The sequence below is a fragment of the Myiozetetes cayanensis genome, unplaced genomic scaffold (genome assembly GCF_022539395.1).
Source record: "Myiozetetes cayanensis isolate MyiCay16 unplaced genomic scaffold, myiCay2020 scf19, whole genome shotgun sequence".
NCBI lineage: Eukaryota > Metazoa > Chordata > Aves > Passeriformes > Tyrannidae > Myiozetetes > Myiozetetes cayanensis.
In genome coordinates this window covers 11,633,187-11,656,624 of record NW_026087400.1, presented here as the reverse complement: position 1 = coordinate 11,656,624, position 23,438 = coordinate 11,633,187, and the positions used below count along the sequence as shown (strand labels likewise).

General features: G+C 43.2%; 1 protein-coding gene across 14 annotated transcripts in view; it reads left to right on the top strand.

The window, feature by feature from the left end:
- Positions 1-23,438, top strand: part of PTPRT (protein tyrosine phosphatase receptor type T) — a 432,724-nt gene that overhangs the window by 199,103 nt on the left and 210,183 nt on the right. For all 14 annotated transcript variants that reach the window (XM_050313539.1, XM_050313547.1, XM_050313541.1 and 11 more), the window contains exon 7: positions 11,423-11,716. In XM_050313539.1, coding sequence (XP_050169496.1) covers positions 11,423-11,716 — 294 coding nt within the window. The remainder of the gene's footprint in view (positions 1-11,422; positions 11,717-23,438) is intronic.

Sequence of the window (23,438 nt, the reverse complement as noted above, 5' to 3'; positions counted from 1 at the left end):
GTGTGTTGCTGTTTCTTGATGGTCCTTGACCTGCTGGGAGCTGTACTTAGGGAATACTGGGATTAGAAAGTGGCAGATGAAAGCTTGGGTGCCAGTGTGCATCATCCTGAAAGGATCCATCAGTATGAGCTTTGTGCTGTTATTAAGGATGTTTAAAAAAAAAAGCTTCCCTCATGTCCTAGTAGATTTACCATCCTTTCCCACTCCCTGTTTTTAGCTTTTGCAGCACATGCAGAATCTCAGGAGCTTAGTCAATGTGTGCCTGTAGGGGAGCAGACTCCGTAAGGAACTCTCAGCTGATTAAATCAGTAAATCCAAATTGAATCTGCACCTTCTCAGGAAAGCCCAGGTTCAATTTGCATTGATTGGGGGGGATGATAATATACTATGAGCAGAAAACTCTGGACAGAAACGTTTGCTTCAAAGAGGAAACTACCAGCAGTCTGCTTGGTCATATGTGCAGGTGTTGCCTGGGCATCTGCAGGTTGTGTTGTAGGAAATTTGTAGCACAGGGAATACCTGTCTTCCACCTCTCTTATAGAACCTTTCAACCTACCGTTTCTACCACTGGAGCACATATTTTATAACAGGGTTTTTCTTTCAGGGAAGCTGACTTTGAGATCTTGGTGGGTATGTATAAAATTTGGTATGATGGGAAATCAACGTAACCCCCAATGCAGGTGGATCCTGCCTGTGCAGGACCCAAGCTGAATTAACACTGGTTTTCAGATACAGGACCCATTAAAATCCCTTCAGCCCTGTAGTCTAAACTCCATAAGCCATGGTGCAGCTCCTCCAAAGCCTAGACAAGTTCCAAGATTTATCTGGTAGTAGGTCTTGGGTTTTTTTAACTGTCTCAGGGACAACACAGCAGTGAGTAAGGATGCAACAGGAAGAATTCCTTAACTAACTGCAGACATCCTTGGGAATATTGGGAGACTTAATGAAAAGGCAGTAAAACTATAATATCCTGGATCTCTGATGGCCTTCAGGTGTTTAGGGTTAATAGGGTTGCTTGTTACATATTCTTACAAGGACATTCAGAAGTAGGAAGGTTGTTCCTTTTCTCAGGAACAAATAATCGAAATACAGAAGTATTCATGCAAACACTGAGTTTTGGGGGTACATCTCTGTGTATCAGGCAGACCTTCTTCCCTTGTGTATATTTTACATTAGATAGAGAGACTGGCTTATGACTTAGAAGTGGAAGAGATCCCTTTGTGTTCTGGAAACTGCCATGGAACTTGTTCTTCCTGGTGCTGAGCTTGCTGGACATTGATTTTTTTAATTTGCCACCACAAGCAAAGACTCCCCGTACAGATTTTGTAATAAATTATTAAGTTGCTCATACAGCTGTATAAGCAGCATGGCCTTAGTGGCAGCAGAACAGTTATTGGCAGCAACTTGGCTCTTTCTCATGCACTGTGGTTAATGAAAGTGGAAGGATGATTAATCCTTGTGTTGGATTTCTGGGATGAAATGTGCTACTTCAGGTGTAAAACCATAGGACAATTGCTGCAGGTGTTATTACTGTGCATGTTTTGGAATCTGCCTGAGCAATATTTAAATATCATTAAATATCATTTAATATTAATGATATCCAGTTATTCAAGTAGTTTCTTCAGGTTTCCCAGGGTGTACATCTGTGCTTACCCCACGGAAAGAAGAAAAGGGAGAAAACTTTGAGATTTGAATGAAGTCTGTAATTTCAGTCAGTGAAGACAGAAGGAATGACTTCCCAAAATGAGCATTCCACGAAGTTCCTTTGGGAATCAGTCATTTCTGCTTCATCCAAGTTTCATATGAATGCTGAGATCAGATTCTTGCTCAGATTACTGTCAAGCAAACCTGCTCTCAGGTGACCACCCACTCTGAGACTTGGTTGCCCAGATAGTTTGTCAGATGCTCTCTCAGGTGATAGAGGTACATTGGTTGAAGGTTCCTCGGGGGTTGTCTCCACGTGGTGGCTCCCCAAGATCCCCACTGGCACATTTGCAATCCACTATTACAGCATCAGCTCCTTTTGAAGTCAGATCTGACTTGCCTCCTCATGGTCAGCTGGGATCAGTGTTTATCACTGATCTGTCACAAGAAAATAAATGATGAAACGAGAACATTTTTCTCTTTATGGACTGAAAAACTGTACATTTGTATGTCAAGCCTGGCATACACTTCTTTGTAGGAGGTCATAAAGTCTGTAGGCTGGAACACAAGTCTGCATTCAGTCTCAGGCCCCACAGCCATCCATTAACCATTACCTCCAGTTGTAAAACAACATACTCAGACTTCCTTCACCAGAATATTGTGAGGATGAGCTGTGGGCAATTCCCTGAAGTGCCCTGAATGTGCACACACCAGTGTCCTCCCTCTTTAAGCCCTGGGGTACAGATGTTTGAGAGATCAGTGTCAGTGGGATTGGACGTGGTTGAGTCTGTAAATCACAGCCGTGGTTGCTCTCTCAAGTTTAAACTCCAGCCTGGCTGTTCCTCAGTTCTCCTCACTGCTCCTCACCTGTTCTGCACGTCCCCAGGTGCTGGCCAGGGAGGGAAAGGGAGGTGAGGATGTTTGCTTCCCCACTCTTCCTTTAAATGAAGTGAAGAATCCTGCCTCAGGCTTTTCCTGCAATCCTAGCAGGTTGCTATGGATTAAGGCACTTAATCAATCCAGACAAACCATTCCGTGCTGCCTCCTGGTAGTCAATACCTCCAGTCACTTGCCATTTCAGCAGCTTAGAGACCAGCAATCCTTCATCCTGCACGCAGAGATGTGCCAGAGAGCACAAGTTGCTAAATAGCCACTAGAGATGAAGCTGTAAAATCCTTTTGCCTCCGTCCTTTCCCACCACCATTGCTGGTAGCATAGCAACTGAGGAAGCTGCTTGAACTTGAGTTGACCTGAAATTACATGTTTCATGGTTTATATGTTTATTCCCTGCCTTTCTACTTTTCTTTTTTTTTTTTTTTTTTTTTTTTTCCTTTTTTTGAGTTTATATTTTCAGTCCCTGTGGGACATCAGCAGCTTGTTCATGCAGAAAGCTGAAACAGATTTAATAACGTGATGTATGAGCTCAAATAGTCCATGGAGTCAGAAACATGAGAGAGGGAGAGCTAAAACTGCCCTGGGTGCTGCCTGGTGGAGAGGCCCTTCGTGTTGGTGGGGTGTGGATGAAGTTTCCATGTCTTTGTACAGACTTGGTGGAGCCATAAGGAAGAGCAACCTCCCACAGACTGATTTTTCATATTGTAGTGTGAGAGAACTGGCTGCTAAAAGAAGTAGTGTGGATTGGAAATAGGAAAAGATTATACTAACCCTGGGATTTCTCACCCGGGGGAAAGAGAACACAGATTCAGAAATAACCTGCAACTTGAAAGACAGTTGGTGAATGTGAAGATGCAGTAATTTCTAGTGGAGAAATCACTGTTTTGACCTGAGGTTCTTGAAAGCTCCTGTATTTTCATATCCCTTAGTTCTTAGTTCTCATACTGTATTCAGATATGTTCTCATGTTAAACACAAACTTCTTCTTCTTCATAGGTCATTTCAAGGTTAATATAAAGTGTTATACTCCACACATACCTGATGTACCTTCAAGTCCAAGAAATGAGCAAAGTGGCAAAAATTAAAAATTACTAATTCTTTCCAGAGGAACATGTATCAGGGCTGAGTTTGCAGAACAGGACTTGGTTCAAACACACTGGACATGATCCTGGTGGATCAAAATGGAGCAGTCAGATGCTGGATAGAGAAAGTCATGGTCTTTTTATTTCTACTGATATTTTGGTTCAGGTGAAACCTGAACGTTTTTTCTGTGTATGGCACAATCTTAACAGGTGGGACCAAGAGGCTCCAGCCTCAGAACAGTCTTAGTAAGAGAATGAAATTCTTTCTTTGACAAGCACTTTAAGTACTGAATTATTAAATCAAAGAGCGTCACTGTCACCAGTGCACGCTCTGGCTGAATATATAAAAGGAAAGGGAGTTGTGCTCATCTTTTCCAGAGAAAAGAATCATCATTTATCTTCATGTGGTGCTTTTAGATGGCAGTACCTGAATTCTGCTGCCCTGGGTGAGGACATTCAGAGAGAATTCAAGGGGCTTGCAGGTGCTCAGTATTATTTCTTGGCTTCCCCTTTAATAGACTGACTGAATTTCACACTGAAGGCCATGTGCTGAGAACATAAGAGCAGAGGAGGTTAAATGCATCTCACATTTTAATAGCAGTCAAAAGATGGAGGGATTAATTTTATCTTAGAAATGTACCTTAGGATGAGCCCATTTCTCTCCTTTGACTACAAAAGGGAATCTGAGATAATTAGTGCAGATTAGAACATACAAAACCTACAAAGTACAAGTCAGGTTGTTTTTAATCAGCTCGTGGATGCACAAAAGTCCTTCTGTTGGGCCTCTTGTGGTCCATGAAAGGTCTCTTTCTGACATTCCATAAGCAACAGGAAGCATGTTCTGCTCTTCTTTTTGATGTGTTTCTTGTAGCTGTTTTGCAGTTGAAAACCTCAGAAAATTACATGCACTTTAAAACTGTGAGTTAATTGTCCATGATTCCAGCCCTGGGGAGTTTGCCATTCTTGGAGATTACCTACAGAGCCTGCCTGAGCACTGTGGAGGGTACTGCTCCCACCCATGTGGGAGAGGCTGCCTTCTGGCACTCTGGATGCACAAGGCTTAGGAATGTGTTGTGCTGCAACACTGGAGATTCCAACACATCAGTGCTGAGCCTTGGGAGAGTCTATAGTCACCTTTTTTAACTGTGTTACAGTACAAATGATTGCTCAAAGAGAAGCATTCAGTTCTAATCTCTGTGAGTTCTTGTAATAAGCTTTACAATTAGAGCACAGACTCTTCCATCTAATTCACTTAATTTACGCTGGGAAATGAGATACTGTTCAACTAATCCGATGCTATTTTCTTCTTTATTAGGGAATGAAAGCATCCTCTGAGGCTCTGGTGGGATTCAGGCTAAGCTTCTGAGGCACAAATAGTGTGAAATGCTAATGAAATAGCGCTCTGCTGTAATTCCCACTTGGTGCCTGGTGCCCCTCTCCTTCAGCCTGTTAACACCATTGGAAGGGTTGGCAGGAGGCAGTGGAGCTATGCCAGCTCTCCCTGGGCTTTGGAAGTGTTTGCTTGATAAGATGACACTGGTGCAGGTGAACTTCCTTCAGCCAGGGTTTGTTCCAGCTGCTTTGTGTGGTTGGAGTTGATGATCTGAGAGGTCTTTTCCAACCTGGTTGATTCTGTGAGTCCATGATTCTGCAGTGCTTTTAGGAAATGGTTAAGAGGTTTTCTCCTGGTACAGTAACTCCTGTAAGCACTGCTGTGTTCTTCTCTTTAAACCCAGTTGCTTAATTGAGAACATACGTGTTCAAATCACCAAGGAGCATTTCCATGCTTCTCAAGGGGGTAATACACAGAGAATATGTGTTCCTCATTTTCATCAGGCTGCAGCAAGTTCTCCCTTCCTATATAAAGGCTGCACCTATGCTGCTGTGAGATAGAAAGGGAATAGTCTGTTTGAATTTGAGGCTTTGGGGATGTTAGAAGATGAGTATCCTTTCAAATACTGAGCCTCTTGCTCCATTGCCTTTCTTTGGTGCTGTTGATTGCTGTCCCCTGGGATCTGCTCATCTCGTTTCTCATTGCTGTTGTGCTGATTCTCTGACCACTTTGCTCAGTTCTTTCACGTCTTTCTGGCTCGTTTTTGTTTTCTCCCTCACTCCTTGAACATGAAACGTGTGGTGAGTCCCCTGCAGACAGGAGCACCAGCTCTCAAGGGAAAAGCAGAAGGAAAAAAGCACATTACATGTTGTGGCACATGAGGATTGTGTTTCAGAGAGCTCTGATAATGAATTTGTGTTGGGGAGAAGCATCAGATGGAGAGTAGTGCCACTAAACGTGGTGATCCACAGCACAGCACAACAGTGTTTAAAGCAGACCCCCACTTGCTGCTCTGGTGTCCCAGCTCTTCAGGTGGGTACCCAGCCTGCCAGGAGCTAAAAGGGTACACTGATTACTAAGCACATAAACATTCCATGGCTGATGGTTCAGGAGGGTGGACGAGGTGTTGATCTCAACAGTGGCAGGAAGAGCCCCGTATGGGAATAGATTAGAGGGGTGTCAGGGTGGAGTTTTCTGCTGGAACTGCTCTGTTTCATAATGGGATGCATAAACCAACAGAAAAGGCTTTTGCACCTCTAAAATATAGAAAGCTGTGAAACCATAGCCCTTGTTCCACAGGCTGTAGAAATCCTCAGTCTTTTTCTCTTGCTTTTCTGGATTTTGGCTTTAATTAAATATTCAGGATTGTTCACATCAGAATTGGTTCTGGAGCACTTTTCTTTGGGCACAGACCACATCATTCACTGGTGAAATTTACCTGTCCAGGTGAATTAATGAATGATTTTACTGATGCTCTGGCAGAGTCTTTAACACTGTTGGCACGTGCCACTGCTGTCAGGCTGTTTGCATCACCATGAGACAGATCTGGGTGTCTCTCCTTTAGACAAAAACTATCAGTGCAGTGTCAGCACAGTGAGATCACCTCGTTGGATACTGTAAAATCCACGTGTCAGGGTTTTTTTGTGCAATAAGTGGAAGTTTGGGCAATCACTGGAAAACAAAATTCACCTGCTGCATTTGTGGCAGTGGTAGAAGTGTGCTGATAAACACTGGCCAGTGTAAATACCCACGTTCAGGGCTCAGCCTGCTCACTGCTGTGGTCTAAAACTGGAGAGGGTGCCTGAGGATGCTGCTCAGACAGTCTTGCTGTTTGTGCAAAACTCTATAAATGCGTTTTGTTCTGTGTTTTTTTGCTGAAAAAGAGTTTTGAGAAGCTTGAAATTTGGTTTCCTTGCCTTCCAGTGCCGCCCTTATCCGTTTGGCAGGCACAGTCCACAGCTGCTCATTTGGGACGTGGTGAGAAAAGCTTACAATTCCCATTAGTAGGGGAATAAGCAGTAGCATGTTTGAAAACACAGATCCTGCTTGTCAGGCAAATGTCTTTTGAGAGCACCTCCCATCCCACCTCTCCATTCCCCAAAGGATAAGAAAAAAAAAAAAGTGTCTCTTCTGATGTTATTTTTAGAACCTGTGCTGTATGTTGTGTGATTGTGAGAAAACGAAACAGTAAGGAAATGAGGGAGTCCAGGGTGGCACTTCAGAAACAGAATTGTTGAACTTGGTGATATTCCAGAGTCTTGTGGCACTGGGGGCTCTTTTTGTCTAAAACCATCCCTAGCCCATCCAATGCAAACGAGAGGTCATGATCACCGTGGCTGTAGGGGTTATCAGATGGGTTTGTTATCAACAAGGAAGTAATTTTTTAAAAAAATGAGTGTTGTTAATATAAAATCCATAGCTTAAGAGGTTCCTCCAGCTGCTTGAAGATTACATTTTCTATACTGTCTTTTTTTATGAGTTATTTCGCAGGAGGCAGTGGCAAGGATTTTTCTCTAGTTTTTCAGTCTTCCCAGTTGCATCTTAAGGATTCATGAACCCATTTTTCTTCCATCATCTGAAAATTGCTTAGAAAGTCAAATAAAGAATATTCCAGTGGTAGAGTAGAAACACTCAGGAACTGTCACCCAAGAGTAAAGTACGTGTGTTTTCCACAACAGTTGGAAAGCAGAGTGTTCCTGGGACCAGGCCTTTCAGAGTTCAGGAAGTGTCTGGATGATGCTCTTAGTCATGGAGAATCATGGGATGGTTTGGGTTGGAAGGGACATTAAAGCTCAGGGACCCTTTCCTCTATCCCAGGTTGCTCCAAGCCCTGTCCAACCTGGCCTTGGACACTTCCAGGGATGGGGCAGCCACAGCCTCTCTGGGCAACCTGTGCCAGGGCCTGCCCACCCTCACAGGGAACAATTCCTTCCCAATATCCCATCTAACCCTGCCCTCTGGCAGTTTAAAGTCATCACCCCTTGTCCTGAATGATGGAGTTCTAGCTGGTTCTGTGAGGAGCAGGGAGTTGGGTTGGATGATCCTTGTGGGTTCCTTCCAGCTCGAGATACTCTGTGATTCCGTGTGGCCTGGTTTGTGCCTCCTGTTAGTTTTGTTTCCTCACACTCTGCATTACTAAAATTCACGTCATTTTACAGCTCTAACACTGTTCAGCCTTCTGAGCTGAATATTCTGAGTATTTCCTTTTCTAGTGGGAGGAGAAATGCCCATCCCAGACTCCCTTTGTGTCTGCACAACTGGACCTGCTTTGCACAGTCAATAACCCCCTTTTTTTTGAACCTGTACTACTTTTGTTTCCTTAAAGGAGAGCTCCCATAGTTTTTCCTGTGTCCTTCCCAAGCCTGGCATTTGGGGTGGATATTCCAGCTGCAGAATTCCAGTTCCAGATGTGTTTGTTCCTGGGGAACCAGTGGCTTCCTCCCCCCTGTCTGGAGGGGATGGGGCAATGACTGAAAAGGAGCAACTGGCAGGACAAAACCTGTAATATAAAATAGTGTTGGGATGAAATGGGGCTTAAAATACCATTGTCCACAATTACACATGTAAAAGGCCAATCTGTCACCATGTTTATTTAATCAAGGTCCCATAGAGATTTTAATTAAAATAGTGAGCTCATAACGTCAGGCTGGTCGTCTGTGACTGACAAGTGGGGTTTGGAACAGAGGGCAAAAAAAAAAAAAATGGGCCTTTTTTTTCTGTGCCAGCTTTGCTAAATAATGGATGACTTGTTTAGATCACTTGTAGTCATTTGGCACAGTGATATTAAGAAAAAAGCTGCTTCTCCAGTTGGTGCCAGTAGGAAAGAATCCATTGTTTTCGGTGAGGTGGGATTGAGCCTTGAATAACTGTTGTAATGGCTGCTTGTCTTAGTTTCTTAAATTCAGAAAATAGGAGCAACAGTTTAAATTCCTTTTTATTATAATATTTTGCAGCACCTGTTTTTCAAATGGTACAGAAAGGGGAAAATTAATGGGGGGGGGAGGGGGAAGGGGAGAAACCCGCCATGAAAATTCTTTTTGGTGAGGAAGGTTTGGATTTGGACTAAAACAGAGAAGATGGTAATGCTGGGTGACATCTTAATTTAAATCAGTTTGGCAATTGTAGTTTCTAAACTTGTTAGATGAGATTTTCATGTCTGTTCAGCAGGATAAACTGCTCTATTAATTAAGCTCAGTCCCATAAATCTCTTCTAACTTGCCATCAAATCCCAAAGAAACCTGGATCACGTTGCTATTGAAATCTGCAGCCCAGGAGAATGGAGTTTAATATTTCATTTGTCTTGTGATGTGACTTGTAAGATGTCATTTTTGCACTGGGAATAAAAATCACCAAGTCTGTCTTTTAATTGTCTTGCACCAAGAAACAAGTAATAAGCTGCTTGTGATTTATAATAATTTGATTTTTAATGAAAATGTATCTGCATGCGTTTCTTGAAAACAGTTTTCTTGGAGAAATAACCTTAGTAAGTCAAAACATAATCAGCCTGGCATTTTATAGCAGAAAGAGATTCTGGCAGGAGTTAGGGGAAAAGGACAGAATAAAAACAAAAATAAACATTCTACAGAAACCATAGCTGGTGTCATTGGTTTTGTTAATGTTGGATACCTGCTGCAATTGCAATTCAGATTGCTTTTGTTTTTTGCAGAGGTACAATGTACAACTCCTGCAGTCAATCCCTCTCAGGTAGCAGGGCTCCTTGTAATTAGTGTTAGCCGGAGGAAATGAAATTAAGTAACATTGCAGTTAATCTTTTTGAATAATAAAGGTTTCTGTGCATTTGTTTCTCTTCACTGAGCAGTGTTAACCTGCAAGAATCTTCTTCCTATCATGGGGTGCTCAAACTTTTTCCTTCCACGTTTTTGTGGGTCCTGCATTGTTTCAGTTTTCTGGGTTCTTTGAGGGATCACCTTTAAAAGAGGAATTTAGAGTAACTCTCATGGAACTTTAAATTATTGGTGTATTGTTACATTTATAGGTTTCTTTTTTTTGAGGCAGGGATCACAGGTTGGGTTGGGTTGGGAGGGACCTCCAAGACCATCTCATTCCACCCCCTGCCATGGGCAGGGACACCTTCCACCAGCCCAGGTTGCTCCAAGCCCCGTCCAACCTGGCCTTGGACACTCCCAGGGATGGGGCAGCCACAGCTTCTCTGGGCAACCTGTGCCAGTGTTTCAACACCCTCAGGATAAAAACCTTCTTTTTTGTCACCTTATCTTCATAGGAGAAGAGAGTTTGTGTCCTCTGGGCTGAGGGCAAACCACATCAGAGTGGGACAGAGGGAAGACTCGATGAGATCCAGGAAATTGCTCATAATCCTGCCCAGTTCAGCTCAGGTTTTCCAAACCACGAAGCTGTTTGCTATTCATGTGGTTTCCAGTATGCAAGTTTTATTTATACACTGACAGAGAGGGGAAAAGGAATAATAAAAATCAGGCAGGCAGCCAGAGCTCTGTAGATTGTTGTTTTTTTTCGTAGCTCCCATCAAAGGGAGCTGCTGAGATGTCTTTTATCAGCTTGCTTTGCTTTTTCTCGCAGAGGTGACGCTCAGCAGCTGAGTTCTGCCTCCTCATGCTGCTTCTCAGACATCCAGACACTCTTCAAGTCTCATGCAGACTTTCTTGAGTACCTTTACCCGTGAAGTTAAGCAAACTTTGCAATCAAACATGACAGGAGGTTTTGATTCACTGTTACCTTTGAGTTTTATTTAGTTCTTAGTTTTTCCGGAGCCCCAGTTTAAGCCAGTTCTGGCAGCTACTGGTGTCACTGGTCCTGGGAAGATCCCTGGTGTTTAAATTTGCTAGGATTGCCTCAGACACACAGCCAGTGCTTTGCTTAGAAATTACATCCCATCTTTAACCTGTATTTTACTTGCTAAAATCAGAAAATGAGCAAGTGATTTGAGTTTTCCACTGGCTGTTAATGGTGCCATGTTAAACATGAGGATTTGGCTGAACCAGAGGTCAGTGATTGGGACACTCTGCTGTGTTAGGTCACAGGGCAGAGAAAGGGCTGTACTGGAGCCTTTTTATTCATGGAATATGTTAAATGCACTCGTTTGCCTTAATTTAAGACTTCCTTCTCCCCCCCTCACCCTCCAATATTATATTGAGTGCTATTGCTCAGATGCTTAAAAGAGGGAGAAAGTATGAACCTTGTGATCTTTTAGAAGTGACTTTTGTGTTTTATTCTAAACTGAGGTTGCTTTGTGGTTACTGCAGGTGTTTCTGAATTGGTAATACTTACTCCCCCAGTAAAAGGGGCTGAACTTTTAGCACCAAAAAAGCACAGTTCTTTTCAGGAACAGATTAAATTCTTATAAAAGATTTGGTAAATGGCAGGAGAAATTGTGCGTGTGTTAGAGTATATTTTGGGGACAGCCTTGCTACAGAGATACATAGCGGAAATTTGATCTTTCTGACAGAATTCCTTGATTTCTTTTTTGTCTCCAGAGCCCCCCACCCCCATCGCCCCTCCGGAGCTGCTGGCCGTGGGAGCCACGTACCTGTGGATCAAACCCAACGCCAACTCCATCATCGGGGACGGGCCCATCATCCTCAAGGAGGTGGAGTATCGCACAACCACGGGGAACTGGGCAGAGACCCACATCGTGGACTCCCCCAATTACAAGCTGTGGCACTTGGACCCTGACGTGGAGTACGAGATCCGAGTGCTGCTCACGCGCCCCGGGGAAGGAGGGACGGGCCCCCCAGGGCCACCCCTGACCACCAGGACCAAGTGTGCAGGTAGGATTTGTGCTGCCCTGGGACACAGCACTCTGGTTTGTTGTGGGTGTGCCATCTGAACTGATGTTATGAATTCAGGCACGTCCTGGGATATTCCATGTTTTGTTCCCTAGGCAGGTGTTGGTTTTATGTGTGTGGTGTATTTGACAAACTTTTGCCTCGGCGTGTGGCTGCTTTTTGTTGAAGTGGGCAGAGACGAGAGTTTTCTGACCAAAATTGTTCTTAAGGCTAGTCTGTGATTTAATATTCACCTCTAAGTGCATACCAGAATTTTGCATAACAAGTTCTTGGGTAATGAATCATCAATGTTTATTAGCACCTTGACAGTGGTACCAGTTTGAGGGCAGTGTGGTGAAACAGGAAGCATTTAGTTTTTAAAATTAATTTTTGTGTTCCATTTGATGGGGATGATTCCTCTCCTCACTTCTGACAAAGAAACCTGTTCAAACACTGTGCACCATCCTCCTTTTCTCTTTCATATTGGAGTGGATCAGTTTTGATCCAGGCACAGAAGGAGTCTATCTTCTCTCTAAGCCTTCCCAGGAAAACCTAAAGGATCATGTTCCTCATGTTTCAGATATATTGGCTGTGCATTCTGTTGTCATACATTAATCATCAGCCATTAGGGGAAATCAAACTCTGCTGGGCAAGGGGACAAGCAAAGCACTTTTCTGCCTCCCAGTTTTTTTCCAGCACTCAACTGTCTTCTCAAGGTTTGCATTTTTCTAGGTTTTTGCAAGGTCCTTACTGTGCAGGGGACAAAGGACAAAGACTAAAAGGTTGCTCTCCTTTTTCTATAACCTCTTTTCCCTCCCCACAAATTAATGGTTTACAGCAAGTGGATTTGAGCAGTGGAAATCTTAACACAAAACCATCTTGGTTCCAGTTACTTTTTCTGACAAAATATCAAGACTGAAGTGTGAGGAAGGCATCCAGAGCAGCCAAATGCCATTCTGGGATGGGATTAAGCAGGGAAATGGTAGTGTTCCTCACCCACTGTCCACAGCAGGAGCACCCCCTTCCTCTGCCAAAGGAGGAAGCCTGGCAGGTGATTGTGTTGTTGGGTGTGTATGGGGCACATCCTTTATTACACAGGTTATAAATCAGTGAATATTTAGTGTCTGTTTCAGGAGATTTGGTTCAAAATAAAGAAATCTGAGCATGAGGCCCTGGCACAGAGGTGTTTGCCCTGTCCAAGGGTAGAGGACAGATGTTTAGAGGCTTTGTGCTGCAGCTTTGTGGAAAGTGTGAGGTGACATGGAAGATGGCCTGGCCTGTTTAGGAAAGTTGGCACATGCTCTGCTGCTCATCTTCTGGCTTTCTTCTCCTGCACGAGTGTGGTCAAATTCTCCAACCACCATCAGGAATAACTGCAGGCTGGGCTGGGACTGTGCATTTGCAAATGGAAATGTGACGTGCTGAGATTTGCTCTGTAGCTCGTTGTGTTGTCCCTGTGCAGGCACGCTCTCTGCAGCAGCCAAACTTCTCTGCATCACCTGTAGAAGGATGCAGGCTTTGGTTTAATTCAGGGGTTAAAGTAGCAGGGTGTTGACTCTGTGCTTAATGATGCCTAGTCCTGGGTCCCGAAGTGCTGAGTTTCCTTGCTCAGCTCAGGTATCGACCGACATCGAGAGGGATGACGTAGGTAATTTGTTCAAATTGGCTGAGCCACTTTCTGTTTTCCATCCTATTTTACTAATGAAAATCTAACTGGAGAAGGTCATTCTGTTAATGTTAGCTGTCATGCAGAGCTCGTTGAGATTGATGGTGATGGCATTTATGTTTTGTTTAGGGCACTGGGGGGGGGGGAGAAATCATAATGATCTTGATCTAAGCGTGGATTTGGAGGGAGAGACTTAATAGCTAAAGATGTACAACTTGCACCAAATGCCAACTGAAATGATAGACAAGAAAATGCAACTCATTATTCCAATTTCCCTCTGTCGTGGAACTCCTTCAAAATACCCCATTTTTGAGGATAATTACACAAAACTTTCATGGTAGAGATTTGAAAAAAGATGTGCTGAACTGAGAAAACAGCTCTGCTGCCTTGATTTTCCTGGGAGTACCTAATGAATGACATCAGGGAAAATTGAGGGGTTTTTAAATAGTTGAGGGATGAGTGAGGCTGCTTTTTTCAAGTGAATTTTTTTGGCTCTTTTGTTTGTCATTACCTTGCCTCAGCAAGAGAGGGAAGTACCAAACTCCTCCACATTTGTATGCAATCAGGAGAGCACTGGAACAGCCCTGTTTTACTGCGCTGTTTAGTGTTGTGCTGTGTTTATTAAGCCCACAAATAAAGATAACAAAATTGACTGCAGAAGTAATAGTAGAGAATATCACCTGTACTGGGGAAGTATTTACTTATTTAAATTGCAAGAAATCAGTGTAACAATAAACAGAACATGTCTGCAACGTTCCAAAATTGAGAAGTCAATGTCCCTTGTACTAAATACTCTTTTCACATAGAGTATTTGTGTTCTAGGAAGGCTGAGTAAGTGCTGGCATAGCCTTTCAATTTAGGCACATGTTGCAGTGAGATTCTTATTTAGATATGAAAATAAAAATTAGAAGAGGATTGGAAAGGACCATGTTTTTCTTCCACTTCAAATGGAGCAGCAGGAGCTCATTTACAAAGTTCATTTGTTTTCTGACTGTCAACCTTGAATCAGAGCAAAAGCATGGGCAGGATGGCTCAGGAAGAGCTTAAGGTCATTACACCACGATGCAACTCTTACCAAAATCATCCATGAGTTTCAGATTTTTGACCAGACTAAATGGAAGTTGTTTACATGGGCTTGAAAACAATTTTCATTAGATAAAACCCCTGAAAACTAATTATGAAAGGTCCTCTTCTAAATGTGCACAAAGAAGTTTTATTAAACTGGATGATATCTTATCCAAATTTCTATAAGCAGTACGTGCCCAGGCATCTGTTACCCACTGGTGATGCTTTTGGTTTTCCCTGGGACAGCATTACAAGAGTTGATTAATATTTGATCTCTAGAAATGATACTGGAAATTAAGTCCCAGCTTGCCTTCTTCCAGGAAAAGCCAAGTGCCAGAAAATATGGCAAAGCCTGCATGAATGATTTTTTATTATTTAATTGGTTTTTTGCTTGTTTGGGGTTTGAGGTTGTTTGGTTATTTTTCCTAGACTGTGATAGGTCATGACTTAGGAAAAGATTAAATGACCTTGGGGAACAAACCAGTGAACTGTCGGTCAGAGGGAAGAGCTGCTCAGCAGGGAATGGGGAAAAGAGAGAGAATGCTTAAGGTTAAGACCAGACACAGAGCTGAAGGTTGGCTAAAGGGAAGACAGGTATAAACCATTAGTTTTTACCCCCAGAATAATAGGTTGAGGAGATAACAGGATTAGAATGGTGTGTTTGAATACGGTTCCCAATAGTGCCTGTATTCAGCACTGGAGTGTGGGGGTTTTTTTAGCCCTCTGTAGATAAACAGAGCTCTTTAAAATCCTTGTTTCGTGGGCTTTGTTCGCCAGAGTGTGCTTTGGGAAGCTTGAGACTTATTTCCTTCTCTGTGCTTATTGACTATTCCCCTGGTTTTTTTTTTTTTTTATCTTTAGTTTTCCACAGAAAAGCAGAATAATGGAAAAGACCTTTTTAGCTCTGGTGGATGGGAAAAAAGGGCAGAGCTTGCAATTGAGGTCATCATCTTGTGGGGGGCCATCATCTGAAAAGTGTTCAAAAGGTGTGTGGATGTGGCCCTTGGGGACACGGTTCAGTGGTGGACATGGTGGTGCTGGCTTAAGGGTTGGACTCGATGATCTTAGAGGGCTTTTCCTCAAGATTCTGTAATTCTCTGCCTTTCTGGATGGTGGCAACAGGTGACTTGTGAAATGAGGAAGGTTTTGTGACCTTGTGGTTTGGAAGCAGGAAACTCCCCAGTCTGATGGCAAAACTGTTGGGTAAGGAATGGGAAGGGAGGAAAACTCCTGAGAAACCCCATAATCTGCCCCCCAGAAATGTGTGGCAATGATTCTTCCCAGAACACGACTTATGATAAGGGAAGGTTTGTCCTCATATGAGAAAATTCCAATGTCTCTTGTGCAGCCTATCCCTTAAAATAAGCTGCTGGAGCCTGGGTTAATCAGCAGAGGATGAGATTTAGCTCCTGGAAAAAGGAGCAGTTGTCAAGATCAATACTCAATTTTTGGTGTTGGCCTAGGGAAATAAAAGTTAGTCTTGAATTATGGAGCTGGATTCAATACTGCTTTTAAAAATAGTCCAGATAAAGTAGCTGATACAAATGCAAATAATCAGAGCATTCAGAGTGTGATATGGTGTAACAAAGTAGTTGGAAACCCTTTTCTTCTGGCTGGTATTGACAGGCACTTTGTTGCCGTGAAGTCTTGGGAAGTTTAGCAGTAGCAAGCAGCTTTTGCCACTTTTTTTGTCATTTTAAGACTATATTTTCAAGTTTATGGAAGTATTTTTGTCTTTTCCTCTGTTAGAAATGTTAGAAAAAGGGAGTATTTTTGTACTGTTAGGAAATGCATGAACTGAACAGCCACAAGTATGTGCACTGAGTTAGTGTGAGCTCAGAAATAATTCCTTCTGGTTTAATTTTAAGGTGATATCTCCCATTAAATAGGAAATGCTCACATCTTAATGGTGAAAACCAGCTGCCTTCATTTTCTTTTTCAAGCTTATAGTAAAAAAAGAAAATCATTAAAAATCAGATCTATGAGTCAAGGCACTGAACAAATGGCACATCAAGTGATTCGAAGGAGTGTTCTGTACAACCAGTGTGTTGGTATTATTGAAATCACTGATTCACAGACTAATTTAACTTGGAGCTACTCCAAGCCTTGTGCTCCAAGACACGTTCATTTCCCTATTAATATTAAATTTGAACTCTTAGCTCCAGTCTCCTGTAACTTTGAATGGAGACAGTGGGGAAAACAGATGCTTTTTTAGCAAGTGAAGGAAAACCTTGTCACAGAGTCATAGGATTCTACAGGACCCTGAGTTAGAAGGGACCCTCATGTATCATCCAGTCCAACTCCTGGCCCTGCACAGACACCCCAACAACCCCACCCTGTCCCTCAGAGCGTTGTCCAAACCCTCCTGGAGCTCTGGCAGCCTTGGGGCCGTGCCCACTGCCCTGGGGAGCCTGTTCAGTGCCAACCACCCTCTGGGGGAAGAACCTTTCCCTGAGATCCAACCTGAGCCTGCCCTGACACAGCTTTGTGCTGAAACCTTACCTGGGTTTTCTGTGCTGGGAAGGGCTGGAGGGGTCTTTGCTTTCCCAGCTGTGCAAGATGAGCCACTGCAGTGCCTGTTCCAGCTGTGCTGGGGTTTGCTCTCACTGAATTCCCTGAACCAAGGGCTCATGTAGCACAGTGAAATGCAGCTGTTGTTCTCTCAGTAACATCATTCCCAAGAGCTGTGGATTGCTGCAGGTGAGATGCTGGGAATGACACAACCTCAGGTCTGAGTTTTGTGCATCCTCCAAAGCCTGTGAGACCAGTACCCATTCCAGGGATGTTCCTTACCTTCATGATTGAAACTCTGCTTTTTTATTCCACCTCCATAGCCTTTGGCATGGCAGCTAGAGAGAGAAGAGTTACAATATTCCTTCATTTTGGTCCTTGATCTCCAATTTGTGCTTGGAAACAGCCTGGTAGCATTGCTGAAAGACAGAGGCTTCATCTCTGTCACATCCTAGTGGCTGAAGTCCCTCTGTTGGCAAGATGATGATTTTTCCCTGCCAAATTGCTTAAATAGATAATAAGTATCTTGATTTCTGCTTTATTCTTTCCCCCTCCTCACTTAATTTTTGTCGGAGTAGAAAGGCAGCAACTACCCTTAAAATAACAGATGAGAGGAAAGGTGAAGTATTGGTTGATGACACACATTTTGGGGCTGTGAGCAAGTCCTCTTTGAGAAACCATCAGTATTGAGTTATGGGTGTATTGGCTGCAGAAATGTGGTTGCTGTGGAAAGAAAGACACCTTTCAGGAATAGAGGGTAGGTTGGTTCTATGAATTATTTACTGGAAAAGAACTGAAAAAAAGGAGCAGCTCTGTTGTCTGAGGTATAACAACAGTGGCAACCTCTATGGAACAGAAGGAATTTGGGAGGAGAGGGGGAGATGATTAAATGGTGAAAGGGAAGCAGAGTGTTCTGGTGCACTTGGGGTGACTGAGTGAATACAGGAGTCCTGAAAAACCAGATTGTTGGAGCTCACAAGACCCATCCAAAGTTCAGGCACTAAACTGGGTGTGTTGGAAAGCAGCAACATCCAGAGGAGGGGCTGGGATTTACTGCTGGAGCACATCTGATGGAAATCTGATATTTGTTTCAAGCAGTGACCAATCCCTGAACATCCCCGAGCCTCACAAAGCGTGTCCCCTACTGCCTTTAACCATGGGACATATGGTGAGGAATTTTCTTTATCCTGATCCCTGCAGAAGATCAGCTTTTTGTCCTGAGGCCTGGGGATTGATTGCCCTTATCTTAGTCTGCATAAATACAGTTCTGAATATAAAGCCAGTCATAATAGTGCTTTGGTCTGAATATTTTTTCTTTCCAGAGGGATTTTGCTCGTGATGGATTTAAATTCTAGGGATTTACTTTTTTATCTGCAAAGGCAGTTTGTTATCCAGAAATGTTTTATTTTTATTATTTTTATTTATTAGGATGAAGTCTGTGTATTCATTTCCACATCACACTGTTTCTTCCTGGTGGTGCTGATGTTTAATTTAATGGCCTCCCAAAATGTGATTTGAAAATAGCATTATTTTTTGGAGTGGGAAGGCTGGGCAGGAAGATGACAAGTTCCATGAAGGCTTGAGGCTCTCATGCCACAACCAGTTCTCAATAATGGTGGGATCTCACAATTTCTTCCAAAAGCAGTGAACCTTCCCAGCACTTGGTTTCACATCAGCTGAATTTAGGACATTGTTCTTTTGGATGTTTCTTGTCTCCTGAGTTCTGTCCAGGCTTCCTCCCAAACAACCACTCCTAATCTGGAGAGGCAAAAATGGAAAGAGAGAGATAAAAAACCAAAACAAAACCCAAAAAACAACAAAAGCCATATTCTGTTTTGTTGGACTCAGAGAAATCCCTGAGTGCCGTTTGACTTAGTGGTATTATGGATGTGAGGCAGCTGAACAGCTGTTGTGTGAACACTGCCCTTCTAAGGAAAAAGTGGGTTTGAATGAAATTTGGAGTGAAAACAAACGCAGTTGGATTTGGTGCAGTTTTTCAGGGCTGTATTTCTACAGGGCTGGAGCGTGTCCAGGGAAGGGAACGGAGCTGGGGAAGGTTCTGGAGCACTCAAGAGTAGCTGAGGGGGCTCAACCCAGAGAAAAGGAGGCTCAGGGGGACCTTCTGGCTCTGCAACTCCCTGACAGGAGGGGGGAGCCGGAGGGATCGGGCTCTGCTCCCAGGGAACAGGGACAGGAGGAGAGGGAACAGCCTCAAGCTGTGCCAGGAGAGGTTCAGGTTGGACATCAGGAGGAATTTCTTCACAGAAAGGGTGGTCAGGCACTGGAAAGGGCTGGCCAGGGAGGTGGTGGAGTCCCCACCCCTGGAGGTGTCCATGGAACAGCTGGACATGGCACTTAATGCTCTGGTCTAGTTGAGAAGGTGGTGATGGGTCACAGGTTGGACCTGATGACCTTGGAAGTCTTTTCCAATCTGAAGGATTCTGTGATTCCATGTGAAATGGGCTGGGCACGCACATGAAGGCTCTGTACATGAAGGTCACTGACCCGACAGGCCCACCCTGATGTTTTCAGATGTTCAGGACTGGAGCCTGGGCACAAGTGGTGCACAGAGCAACTTCCAGCAGCTTCTGTGTTCCCAAACCACCCAGGGTTAATCAGAGAACTGGGCTCTTGTCTTTGTGCTCAACACAAGGTTGTTTGAACCTTCTTGGGTGCTTTCAGGTAATTATGTGATCACTTAACAGAACTGTACAGGGAGGGAAGCAACATGAGCAGATATCTGATGTGTTAATAACTTCTTTCCTACTTGCTTATGCAGCTTCATTTCAGTGTTCTCAGTTTAAGGGTTTCTCTGTTGTGGTCCCAAAAATGTTGACTGCACAGGACTGTCTCCTTGGCTTGTGCAAACCTGGCACTGCTTTGCCCAGGTCAGCATTTTACACCCATTCAAAATCTGCCCCACAATCTGCAAAAATGGGCCAGGCATTTTTTCCTTGATTGTCACTCAGTACCCTGCTAAAAGCCAGTTATTTGAATTTCATGGTGTCTTTCAGTCCTCAGTTAAGAGGCACCTTCCGTAAAATTTCATCCCTTATTACCATATTATTATGGCTTGTGTTGGTTTTTGGAGGGTGAGATGAGATGATCGTTTCCAGATGTCGCTTTATCCGAGTGTGAAAAGCCCAGTTAGTGGGAGGAAACTGGGAAGGAGGATGCTGTGTGTGTGTTCTTGCAGTGCATGTGTTATCCATTGAACTCCCACGGAGGAGTCCCTGTGCCTTCTCTGTGTGATACAAACCATAACTCATCCTGGGAGTGAATGACAGACCCAGCCTTGCAAAGCCTTCATTAAGGATTTGCATAGTCATGATCCCGTCTTTGTCCTGGGACAAACACTCTTCCCTGCTTCCTGCTCGTGTTTCTCTTGTTGCTTTTCCAAAGGCAGCTTGAAACATAAATGCTTTTCATTTTTTTTTTTTTTGGATGTATTTTTAATATACACAAGTCAGCAATAAAAAGCACTCAAATAATAAGAGATGCTGAGAGTTTACACTCTGAAAGTGCCCAATTTTGGACGTTTCAAAGAATAAAATGCACGTTAATTGGCTTTCTTGGATGCTTTGCTGTATAATACAAAAGGCAGGCAGAGGCAAAATGGAAGAGAGCACTACATTTTTACCATGTTAAGGCTTTTAACCCTGAGGCATTTGCAAGGCATTTAGGAGCGGTTCCGTTCCTCACATGTTCAGCTGTTCTACATTTTGTCGTAAATATTTTACCCTTTTATTTTTCCCCAGTGGACTCTGAAATATTGAGATGAACATGACTTGTTGTTTAACACTTGGCAGCTTATCCAGATGAGCAGGGGTGTTGCACAGCTGGGAAAAAATTAAAAAAAAAAAAAAAAAGGCACGTTGATGTCTTAAATCCTGTTACAGAACCAGCAGATGGAGCATGAGAGTGCAAAACGTGCTTTGCAGTGGTCTGTCTGTCTGTCTGTCTGCATGAGAACAGTGCATTTTCACACTGGCTGAGCTTGGAAATGGACTTCTAACATTCTTTTTTGCCACTTATTCTGTCCATGGGCATTTCTGTGTTGCAGCACCTGAACATGCCAAAGCCAAGAGCGAAGCAGAGCTCTCCTTCCCCTTTTGGGGGTGTGCAGGGATCCCTTGGTGTCTCAGTTCACATTACACAGGTGGAGAAGCAAAGACCCCCAATCTCCCCAGGCTTTGGATTGTGAATCCAGCTGATTGCCACGGCCAGGGGATGGGTTTATACACTTAGCCACCCTTTTAATTATTTGTTATTCAACTGAGGACAGCGAGGAAAAAGGAAATGCTTTCAACTCCTTTTAACTTAGTTTTGCTTTTTAGTTTTAAAAACTAAAAGTTTAAAAGCTTTGTCTTTTATTTCTTTTTTTTTCTTTTTTTTTTATATTTATCTGGGGTTTTTGAAAATATGAAGCAATGGAATAGGACTTCAGAAATAATGCTGAAGTACAGACCATAGCTGTGACTGCATCAAAGCACTCAAATATTGCTGGAGAGGCTTAGAGGCCTGAGCATCCAAATCAGCCTGACAGTTGTTATTACAATGTATTTCACTCAAGATCCCCAAATCCTCATTTCAGCTGCCAATAATCCTTCAAATTATTAAACTGGAATCTTGGTGCAGAGACCATCAGAAGGGGTTTAAAGCGAGACCACAGCTCACAAGATAACAACATCTGAAAGCCTTAACGTCATCATTTCCTCCCTGTGGCACTTGGAAGGGTTTTCTAGCATTTAATGGAGAAGGGAAAAAAAAAAAGAGGGAAGTAGGTCTTGCAAATAGATCCAAACCTCCAGAAATTGATTTGTCAATTAATGAAGTTTGACGAAAATCTTTGGTGAGCTGGAAAGATTAGATTACATATCAAGGAACTGCACCACTTTGAAGATAAAGCCTTCAACTGATACATTTATATAATGATGGTTTTAATGGGAAGATAAACTGCTGGCATGAAGTTGGCTGGTTTAACAGAGCAGTGAGTGAGGGAGAGGAGTGGGATGCCAAATTTAAGCAAGGAATACTGCACCAAAGGCAATGTTATGTGTGAACTGCTGTGTGCACTTGTATAAAAACAGTTCTTCCCAACTGGTTTTATCCTCTTCAGATGGATTATTTTTTGACTTACTATAGAAATAAATCTTTCCACTTGCAAAGTGCTGACCTATAGAACACTCTGCTCTAGTGTTTATGTTTTCATTCACAACACATTCCTCTCTAAAAAGATCCACATGGTTCTTTTTCCTGGACAGAAAGAATCCCATGTCACTAAAGAAACTGTGCAAGTCTACAACTTATGATAGTTCTTCCTTTCACATAAAATTAAACCCGATCCTATGGCAGTTCAGACTAAGCAGGTAGCCTTGTTGCTGTAAGAGTGTTGTCTGATAGACCAAATGGATTAAAATCCTGGTGTCAAGTGTTGTGGGCTGCATCCTGTAATTTGCTTTGTGTTGATGGAAGGGGGTTTGGGTGAGAAGGATTAAGTTTCTTGTAAATACTGATTCCCATCACATGCCAGCATGAATATTATCTTTTTCTTCAAAGTCTGTTGGCAATGCACTGGTACAAGTTTCAGTTATAAGGCTTCCCTTTGCTTTGTGAAAACTCAGCTTTTCTGCTTGTGGTCTCTTTCTTGCTCCTCTCAGTAAATCAGGAACTGCAGAGTTAAAAGATGAACTTTGCAGCACCTGACATAAAATCTGCAGAGCGAAAATGAGTTTTGTGTCTACTTCTGGTGCTCCCATTTATGTTCTGAAGCTGCTTTCAGTAGCTGTTGCTTTCAATTAGTGTTGTGCATGTGAACTCCAGATAGGCACCTTCTGCCAGCCTTCCACTGCCTAGCAAAGGCAAGTCAGAGCTTCCCCCTGATCCAGCTGGCGCAGCAGAGCAAATATTTACTCATTTTCACACAGAAGCAAATATCTCAGTGTAAAAGAGTCGGAATCAGACTCTGCAAACAGGTGCTTCATACTGGTATGTTATGCTGCAGCCCATCAGGCAGTTTGTATTGAATTTTCCAAGCCTTTCAGTGCTGGCGCTGGTGGGACTGAGGCTCACAGGTTGGTGTCAGTGCTCCTGGGCTTTCAGACTTGGTTAATTAATATGAGTGATAGTTTGCCCGTCCCTATTTGTCTCTGCTTGTCCCCGTGCAAAAGATGCTCTTGCTTTTAACAGGAAATAATCTCCAACCCTAACGATGGTGGCCTGTGCTAAAAGTGATACTGCCTTGTCAAAATGCTCTTTAGTCTGTAGAAATGTGTGCTCGAGGCATAATCATAACCTGCTTTGTTATTCCAGCCTTTTCTCTGTCGCAGGGGGTGTCCCTTGGCAGTAAAACACTGAAATGTTTTAAAAGTCAGTGCTAGTTATTGACAGCGTTGTCTGTGGTGCAGGTGTGTTAAGCAAAGGTAACTTCGTGAAAGGAACAATGTCCGAACCTACAAAGAAAGGAGTGGTGGGGTGTTTTTA